At 45.1% G+C, this 10,347-nt stretch overlaps 1 protein-coding gene across 1 annotated transcript in view; it reads left to right on the forward strand.

Annotated features, from left to right (window-relative positions):
* Positions 1-2,716, forward strand: part of VMP1 (vacuole membrane protein 1) — a 117,049-nt gene extending 114,333 nt beyond the window's left edge. The window contains exons 10-11 of the mRNA XM_056865141.1: positions 674-773; positions 2,517-2,716. Coding sequence (XP_056721119.1) covers positions 674-773; positions 2,517-2,660 — 244 coding nt within the window. The 3' untranslated portion in view covers positions 2,661-2,716. The remainder of the gene's footprint in view (positions 1-673; positions 774-2,516) is intronic.
* The last annotated feature ends 7,631 nt before the right edge of the window (positions 2,717-10,347 follow it).

The following is a 10,347-nucleotide window of genomic DNA, read 5'->3' on the forward strand; positions in this document are numbered from 1 at the left end:
AGGACCTGGTTTGAGTCAGGGACCTCCCTCTCTGAGCCGATGGGGGCAAGTCACAGGGGTGGGGTGTGGGGGGGGGGAGGCGGGCAGTTTCTTTTTTAAACTGGGGCGGATGACACAAGCCCCAGTCATTTCCTTACTTAATCGGTTCAAACCAGTTCTTACAGGAACCCTTGGTGATAAATGGTTGGGACTTCTCAGAAGTCACTGCGCTGAGCTCCCGGCACTGCCCTGGTGGTGCGCGCACCGCTTTCTTGGCTGAGCCGGGTCTTGCCTTTCAGGAAGTGCGCTCTCTGGCTCAGTGTATAAAGCTTCTCTCCCTCTGCTGCCTCTTATCCTCTTAGCAGGCGCTTGGCAGCCAGAGAACTCTTCTGCATTTTTGGCTCTTTTCTCCCTCTATTTTTGGTTCTTCCACACCAGCAGGAAAGCCAAAGGCACACGTGCTGTTTTCTTTCTTCCTTTTTTTAATCTCTCTCTTCTCCCCCCCCCCTGCCCCTTTTGGTTCTTCCACATGCCTCTAATACAGGGAGCAATTTTTTTTCTTTTAAATTTAGGCGGTAAGTTTTTAAAAAAATCTTTTTTGCACATGTTCCTTTTTTTCCCCCTCCCTCCCTCCCTCCTTCCCTCCCTCTTGCCTTTCCCAAATCTCCCGCCTTGGGATGGAATCGGGCCCCAGTGCCGTCCCCGGTGTAGGTCCTTCCCTTCAGAAGCCCTTCCAAGAATATTTGGAAGCCCAGCGGATGAAGCTGCGCCACAAGGCGGATGGAGCGCCCCAGGTAAGAAGAGATCTTTGCCTGTTCTCCTTGCCCAAGGTCTCCCCCCACCCCCATCAAACCCATTTTCTAGGATGGGGGTAACAATTCAGATAACAGAGAACTGCCTGTTAGCAGAATGAGAAACACACTTTCAAAGCCTATCAAAGTTAAGAATAGGGAAGGAAAGGATGCATCTCAGTAATAATTGGAATTTAAAATGTTGTCATTTCAATGCCTAAGTTAATGTATGTGTGGGGGGGGCAATTTCTTGCTATACAAAGCACTCCTTGAAGCTGCCAGTGTATCTTAAAGCCTTCCAATGTGCATCATTTCCTACCAGCTAAGGAAAGAAAAAAGGGATTTTTAAAAAGAAAATAGTAGAGGTATAACTGGCTAAGATTAAAATCTAGAACCCTTCAATTGGATTGATTTTTTTTTCAAGCCTTAAAAGGTTTTGTTACCCATAAACTGAGCATGTTAATATTTCACACAAATACATTTTGGGCTGGTCTGCTGGCCCCAAGTTGTATATCGTCCCCCGTCCCCCCCAAGAACCTGTCTCGCCTTAATTCATCCTATAGAGGTAGATGGGTGGCCCGGGGAGAAACAGGCAACGAAAGGAAATCTGATTGCAGAGGGAACTGGGTGAAAGTGTGAATGAATTTGCCGCTCACTGCTGCCGTCTTTTGACCAGAGGGAAACGCTTGGCACGCAAGCGGCTCTTTCCCCCGAACCCTTCACAGCAAAAGCTGTTAGTAGCTGCTTTTCTGCTGCGTCAGTTGCTGGTTGCACAAGGCGCACTAACCGGAACATGCAGCGAACAAACTTAACCCCAAAAAATCCCAAAGGGGATCGGCCTTCGGTGAAGCCCGGTCGCCAGCCAATGATTGCATTGTGTTCCGGGTGGTGGTTGGGTAGCTCTCCCCCTACCCTGTCCTGAGCTTGAACTCCTTGGATCCCTGCCAGAGAGCAAGAGGAAAGCGGAATACCAACTCACTCTTAACCCTTGGCGCACTTGTTAACAGTTTGAAGCCTCTCTTGCCAAGTTGCATTCCCTCAGGGTTTCGGGGAGAGGGAAAGTGGATCAATTTCACACCAGCCGGTTTGTCCAGCCTGACCAATTGCACCAAAGGGACCCCCCCCCGCCACCAGCATCAATAACTGCTCCGGCTAGCCTCCCTCCAACACAGCTTGCTGCCAGAGATCTTCCCCTGCCGAATGCCGCTCCAGCGGTGTGCACAGAGGTGCTCTCAGTTTTCGTGTGCGGCAAGGAGAAGCCCTGGGCGGGCCTCAACGATTTCCCAGACCTTTTTTGCAACCCTGAAGGGCAACAGAAAATCCGAGCAGGAAAGGTTCCCTGGCACTAGAAGGAGAGAATCACCATGTTTAATGCTTCTTTCCTAGGTTCTTGTAGGTTATCCGGGCTGTGTGACCGTGGTCTTGGTATTTTCTTTCCTGACGTTTCGCCAGCAGCTGTGGCAGGCATCTTCAGAGGAGTCACACTGAAGGACAGTGTCTCTTCAGTGTTACTCCTCTGAAGATGCCTGCCACAGCTGCTGGCGAAACGTCAGGAAAGAAAATACCAAGACCACGGTCACACAGCCCGGATAACCTACAAGAACCAATGAACTCTGACCGTGAAAGCCTTCGACAATACTTCTTTCCTAGATTCAAAGTGAATTTCCGACTTCATTTTTACTAACCCGTGTTTCTCCCTCTCTTTCTCTTTTTGTCTCTTGTCCGTCGGGTTTTGTGCATCCGCAGGGTGAAAACTGGCTCTCGTGGACGTTTGAGAAACTGGTCATTGTGATGGTGTGCTATTTCATCCTGTCGATCATTAACTCCATGGCTCAGAGTTACGCCAAGCGACTCCAGCAGCAAATGCACTCTGAGGAAAAAACCAAATGAGCTGCGGAGGCAAAGGGAGGGGAGGGGTGAGCCCCAAACTTAATTTGGACATCCAGCTTCACACTAAAACAAAAACCAACAAACAAACAACTGGCATTATTTGAGGAAAGGGGGTGGGCGGGGGAACTCTTAAGTCATCCTGGCTCTTCTGATGGATGATTTTTTTAAAAAGTAATTCTGCCGTTATTACGATTCTCCTTGACCGACATTTGCCTGCTCAAGGTAACGTATGTGGTTTTGTTTGGATTTTGTCCAGGTTGAACCATTAACGGGGGGGAGGGGGTGTTTCTTTTAACATAGTTGCTGGCCGCTCCAGGTACTTCCAAAATCACTGATTTTTTAACACCGTGGGACTTTTCCTTAATGACTCAAATGCCACAAAACGTAACGTTGAAGGTCGGCATTTCCATCCTTCCTCTTGGATGTCCATCAAAATCTTGCATCAAAATAGTCTTACATCTGTTCCCTGGTATGCATGCCCCTCTATGGTAACACTTCAAAATCTGATCTCAGTTCCTGACATTCTCCATCTCATTTGTGTTCATTTTTGAGGGGGGGGGGGAGTGGGGGACATGGTGATTGAACATTTTTAAACTTCATAATGGCTGTGAGCAGACAGGCAGGGGATGTCAAACTGCTGTCTTTTTTTTAAATCCTGTATACTTAGAATGAAGTTAAGCCGATAAAATTTATAAAATCACCTTGGATCATTCCAGACCTTTTTGTCTCGGTCTTTTTAAGCCCCCCCCCCATTTCCTGTCTCTTCTTGTGTTCTAGTCTTGTCAGTGGTTTCTTTGCAAACTTTTATCCCCTCTGTTTTTGAATGCTTTCTGTAATCTTTCGGGAGTTCTTGAATTTTCCCAAGAACTTCCTGTTTAGCCGAAGGAAGCAGAAAGCATGGATCTTGAAACGGCTCAGTTAATTTCATTTATTTAACTGAAAATTAGTAGTGTGTGTGTATGTGTGTGTGTTTTTTAATGGTTTAATTCTTACGATGTTTGCATAGCATCGTTAGCAAATGCACAAGAAGATGCTTTTGTCTGGTGCAGGAAAGGTAAAAGGAATAAACAGCATTCAAATATATTTTTAAGATGCCTTTTCTTACCTTAATGTAAAGCAGTGTGTTTTTAGGTTGTGGTTGTGTGTTTTTTTTTAATTCATCACTTTCGTTCAACTCAGCTCCTTTTCTATAAGTAGGAGACAGTTATGATAGTTTCCCAGAATACCACTGGAATGCACCTTAAAGGGGTAGCATGTCCTTCAGCACTGCCCACCTGGTTTGCTGGAGTGGATTGACCCCAGAATTGTAATGCAGACTGCCACTTATATTCTGTGTGCCTTCACTGATGTTCACTTCTTTTCAGCATCCATAAATCATACACTGTCCCCTGTTCCCAATAATTCTCTTGATACGGAACAAGCTTAAGCAACCTCTGTATCACTGGCTATCCTTAACAGTTCCTAAGAGATTCTCTGGGACAGAACTTGAGGATCTCTTCCCCCCCACCCCCCACCCCAAGATTGTATTGCTTATCAAGCTGTACTGGAAAGAGCTGTTTGCTGTAAGGGATCGTTGGTGGGTTGCAGAGTAAACACCTTCCTAAGAGTGAGTTCACTGGGCAGTGTTCTCTGATGGCTCTTTTTGATGGTGGCCCCAGACTTCTAAAATCCTGATGCTTTGATTATTGAATGTCCCATTCTTGTGATTATACTGCTTGCTATGTGTAATCCGCCTCGAGTCCCTGTGAGAAAGGCAGACTATAAATAGCACAAATAAATAAACAAAATGTTCTAGGTGAAGGGCCAGGGCATTACACCATCTTTGAACTGTTTTGGGTGTCCAGCATGTTGAATGTCCCAGTGAACAGAAAAGAGCAGCCAACCAGTGGCCTTTATTTGACTAGGGCACATTGAAACACCCACTGGTTTTCTTGTACATCTCATGTCAACTGGTCTGTCGAGTGAATTTTGTCTTCCCCATGTGTTGTGTTCACTCCCGCTCATGTTGCCTACCTACCTACCGTCGTGACATCGCCATGGCGAGTACCTTTCTGTCGGATAGCTTATCAGACTGATGTTGACTGTTGGATCTCATGGCAACAACAGTCGGTAGGCTGTCTGACATTTTGGTATCTTTCATCTTGACTGTTGTGTTCGTCCGTCTCCAAGCACTGGTTGTCGAGCTCCTGCCACAGGCAACTCAGGTCTGCTTTCTTAGGGAGGAAAAGACTGACATGGAAATCCTGACTCCAACCATCTCACTTTGCTCCTCCAGGGGAGTCGCTGGTTCCCTTGGAACATGGTTTGAGTAACATTCATAAGATGGTTTCTGTCGATTGGTTTTCACAAAGGGGCTGAATGTGGTCGGGGGAGGGTGCCCTGGGATTTCACCAAGATCCCCCCCAAAAAAGGCTTTTCTTTAGAGAGAAGTGCCCTTACGTATTCCAAAAGCATGGGGGGAAATGCCAATTCAATAAAACCATCCACAAAGCTTCCATTCTTTTAAAATGAGGTGGTTGTCCTTCTTAAAGGGCAAGATCCAACGAGCTGTGTGATTAGGCCGCAGACCCCAAAATCAGAAAACTGCATGGCCCCTGCCCCAAGACTTTGACATTTCCCTCTCCCAGGAGGCCTGTGGGTCTTGCCGGTCTCCGGCATGACGTGAAGCCCTCCGCTGCCTGCATGTGCTGAGCTCACTGCGGCCTGATTGTGTGTGGGGAGAGGATTCTGGGCACGCTGCCACCAGGGCATTGCCTGCCCCCATGGTAGGAAGAAAACCATCCTAATTGGAGCAGCCGGTTTTCGTAAGAGACTCTGCTCCTTAAGCAACCCAGGTGTGCAGGAGTAACATTACTGTCAGTCTCCGAAACCACAAAGAATGGAGGGTGGGGAAGAGGCTGTGGGGGAGAGCTGCCAGCGGGGAAGAGGGTGAAGCACACCCACTCCTGCCTGCCGCGTCTCAGTGCAAAGCCCCCACCACACATGCACTGCTCTCTCGCTCTCTCTCTCCCTCTCACACACCCATTCACATCGGTCAGCAGAAATAGACTTGGGGAACTGACACGTGCTGATGTGACCCGTACTTCTGCCCCGAATCAGTAAGTTTGGGGACCTTCTTTGCACAGCTGCCTTTATTTTCCAAGTCTCTCCAACAGTATTATTGGGTTTCGGTTTAGTGTACCCCAATCTCGATGATATAGCAAGCAACTTTTATTTAAACCTCATGGAAGACTTTTCCCCCCTCAGCAAAGGTGTGTAGAGTTGAAGTCGCACAAGGAAGCCCTCTTAGGACCATTTAGTTACTCTTTTTTCTTTAAGAAAAAGAAGAGGAGTTGGTTTTTATATGCTGATTTTCTCTACCACTTAAGGAAGACTCAAACCAGCTTACAATCACCTTCCCTTCCCCTCCCCACAACAGACACCCTGTGAGGTAGGTGGGGCTGAGAGAGCTCTAAAAGAGCTGTGACTAGCCCCTGGTCCTCCAGCTGGCCTTATGTGTAGGAGTGGGGAAACCAACCCGGTTCACCAGTTTAGCCTCGCTCTTGTGGAGGAGTGGGAAATCAAACCTGGTTCCCCAGATTAGAGTCCACCACTCCAAACCACCACTCTTAACCACGACTCCATGCTGGCTCTACACCTTTAGAAGGTTCTCTGACCTTGAGACATCATTGTCCCATGAAGCGGTGCATGATTGGATGAGATGATCCTTACATGGCCGTAAAAGCAAAGTATTTAAACCTTTCCGAAATAATGGCTTTGGTTTTATTGCTAGCAATAAATATACAAGAACAAAATTCCACTCTTTCCCTTCCTCTTCCTCATAAGAGACAATTCCCACAAAGACTTGAATGTGCTTCAGCTTTTGGAGTTCAACAGCTCCTTACAAAACAACCAAACTAGTTGTCATGTATGTGTGTGTGTGTGTGTGTGTAAATATATATGTGTGTGTATACATTATTAGAGATTCATGTATCCCTATGGACCCAGGGTATAATTCTCAACTTTTTTTTTAAGGTACCACATTTTTGTTTTATTTTTAACTCTCTGAATTCTGTTTCTGTGCCTCTTCCCCCACCCCCATCCTCAACCCCTGGGGAGGGAGGGAAATGTGTTATTTTACGACCAAGCTTAAAAAAAAAAAAGCAAAAGATTCAAAACTGAAATATTTATTGCGAATAAATGCCTTGCTCAGTTGGTCAGAATAAAAATAAATAAATAAATTGTGTTTGGTTGGCAAAATATTTCTCTTGCATTTATTTCAAGCACATTTGAATTCTAGATCTATCTGTTGAGGCTGTCTTGGATGTACCTCCTCTGCTTGATCATTCACACTATCTGAAGCATTCTTTATTGCCTGGATGTGACCCATTCCATCTCAAGGGTTCAGGGATGGTTAGCAGGATAGCGGTTGTTCTGTACTATTCCTGACCACCACTGAACAAAAACACACCGTTTCTAGAAACTTCCCCTGCCCAAGTTTCTGCAAGTCTCTGAGGAAAGACAATACCGGAGATTACAGCCATTCCTTTAATGGTACAGCTCACATGAACACATGAAGCTGCCTTATACTGAATCAGGCTCTTGGTCCATCCAAGTCACTATTGTCTACTCAGACCGGCAGCAGCTCTCCAGGGTCTCAAGGTAGAGGTCTTTCACACCACCTACTTGCCTAGTCCCTTTAACTGGAGGTGCCAGGGACTGAACCTGGGACCTTCTGCATGCCAAGCAGAGGCTCTACTACTGAGCTACAGCCCCTACCCAATAGGCTGAGGTACAGCCCCTCACCAAAGGCTCCTAGTCAATAGGCTGTGAGCTAAACACATTGAACTCCTGGGCAGAATTTTTAAAATTATTTCATTTTATATAATTTACTTAATTGTATATACATTCTTTAAATTATCCTTGTGTCTCTTCAATTCAAATAATCCCAAAATAAATTTTGCTGCTGGAACTGTGGATCACAACCACCCAGCAGAAATTGTAGCTTATTAGCTACAGGCATGTCTATATCAGGAATTAATGGGTTGATCAGCTTAAGTGCTTATATCTTCTACAATAGAATAAGATCTGCTCCATGGTTTCGATAGAACCAGTTCCACATCCATATAGATGCTCGGAGTAGAGCTTTTTGGTATTACCCACTGAAAACAGCTGTGGGTAATACATTGAATCTTGCTAAAAAGAAAGCTCATCTGTAAACAAGGATGGTTAAGAAATCAAAATATTAACAATGAGAATTTGAATATGTAAATCCCCCAAAAAGCAGGAGAGCACACATGGTGGCCACTGAAAATGCTTGTCTCTTCGCCACCGTGAATCTGAATTGACAGAAAGCTCGATCCAGCATCTGAGCCCCAGTGGTGGACACACACCCTCTTGGGTATGCCGGGGATCCAGATCACAAAGCCTTTTATAAGTCCTGGTGATCACCTTAAATTTGTTTGGAAGTTCGCAGTTATCAGTGGGGACTCCCTTCCATCTGGCTACTCCCATGAGCCAGAACTCTGTTTTTAGCATGGATGACTTTCGTGGGGATTAATTTGTATCATGGATCAGTAGTGGCGTTGCTCTTCTCAGGCTGTGTGAACGAGGACATGAGACTGTGCCCCTAGGCATGTGAAGTGTGCGTTTCCTTCACTGTGTGAAGAATGTCCATACATAATTGGGCATTTACAGGGAAAGGTTCCCGACAAACTGGAGCTTCTGCTTTTCGTATTATAAAAAGCTAAACTAGAATCATAGTCTGACGCATCACAGCTATCTCAATCGCCAACTCATTCTGGAATGATCCTGGGGAGGGGTAGTTGAGGAGTGGTCTGGAGGGTGTTGTGGGAAATGAGGGCAGCCTTGTATATGGCGCTCCTCCCAAGCCCCATGTAATAACTAGTTGGTCTCCAATGAGATCAAGTTAGTGTTAGCCTTTGAATTTCCCTCCCTGTACAAAACCAACCCAAGTTAGAAGTAAGGACATATAATCTCCCATAAACATCAATACTCATTTCAGCAGAGGAAAAAATGCTATGTAAACATAACCCCCCCTCAACCCCGTGTTTGGTTTTGGCTAGGGTTACTCAGGATGGGGATCTGAATCCACAGCTCTGAGGGACATACACCCTACAAATCCAAAATGGTTTTAAAGTGCTGACATTTTTCACCCAAGGAAACCTGTGATCTGAAGTTCTGGGCTTTCTAGCAAGGAATTCTAACAAAACTGTGGTTCTCATAGGTCTTCTGGAGAAGCTAGGGTTGCCAGGTCCCTCTTCTCAACAGGCAGGAGATTTTGGGGCGGAGCCTGAAGAGGGTGTGGTTTGGGGAGGGGAGGGACTTCAATGCCATAGAGTTCAATTGCCAAAGCAGCCATTTTTCTCCAGATGATCTGATCTCTATCGGCTGGAGATCAGTTGAATTAGCAGGAGATCTCCTGCCACTACCTGGCAGTTGGCCACCCTAGGAGAAGCACACAGATTTATCCACTTCGGAGTCATCTTAACTCTAATCCAGATGCCCTCATAAGGCTCAGCTGGGGATATCCCTCCTTTTTTTTTGGAGACAAATACAACAGAAGCAGCTTTTTGCATGGTGAAATGGGCTATTCATCTTGGATACGACATACAAATGGAACAATGGGAGAATATGTGGTTAAAGAGTGTTAAGTTCTAGTCTCAAAGAAAATTTTTATAAAATGTTTCATTGGTATTTGTCTCCAGATAAATTAGCTAAAATGCATTAAAATGTCCCAAATACATGCTGGAAATGTGAACAGCATGAAGGGTCTTTCACCTATGGTGGACCTGTAAAAAAGTTTTAAAAAATTTGGTCACAATTACATTCTATAATAGATAAGTTTTTGGGGGTTAATATACAAATGAAACGAGAAATGTATCTTTAGGGTTTTATGGATAGCCAGTTTGAAGAAAAATGTGGATGTTTGTTTTTATATACACAAAAATGGAAAAAATGAATACGGGAAAAATGAATTGATGATTTGTGGGTGTGAAGAGTAGAAGAATAAGAATGTAGGCATGATAGAGAAAAATTTGATTTTTTATCTGTAAGAATAGTTAAAAGCATAACCAGGCAGAAGACTTGGATGAGACACTCCTAGACCAAATTACAAAGTTCTCAAAGAGACGGGACATGGTGGTCATGGGAGATTTTAATTACCCAGATATGTGTTGGAAGTCCAACTCTGCTAAAAATGCAAGATCCAATAAACTCCTAACCTGTCTTGCTGACAACTTCCTATTCCAGAAAGTGGACAGGGAAACAAGAGGATCTGCTATCTTAGATTTGATTCTCACCAATAGGGAAGAATTGGTTGATGAGGTTAAAGTAGTAGGCACTCTGGGTACAAGTGACCATGTACTCTTGGAATTTACAATATTGGGGAAAGGGAAAACTGTATGTGGGCTTTTAAAATTGTGGCTATGTGTTTACATTAATTTTGAGAGCCACCCTAGACTGGTGGAAGGTGCAGAATATAAAATGAAAGTTTTAAACTAAATATGATAATGTTTGTGAGAAGGTGGTCCTGGGGATAAATCTCGAGCTGCCTACTTTTCTGCCCTTGGAGTTACTGGATTAAATGGCTGGGCAGGTCTCCATGCCTCTCCGGTGCCTTGCCACTAACACCTGTCCCTGCCTAGAAACTTCCTCCTGTCCACCTGTCAGGTCCACCCTTTATAAT

The sequence above is a fragment of the Euleptes europaea genome, chromosome 19 (genome assembly GCF_029931775.1).
Source record: "Euleptes europaea isolate rEulEur1 chromosome 19, rEulEur1.hap1, whole genome shotgun sequence".
NCBI lineage: Eukaryota > Metazoa > Chordata > Lepidosauria > Squamata > Sphaerodactylidae > Euleptes > Euleptes europaea.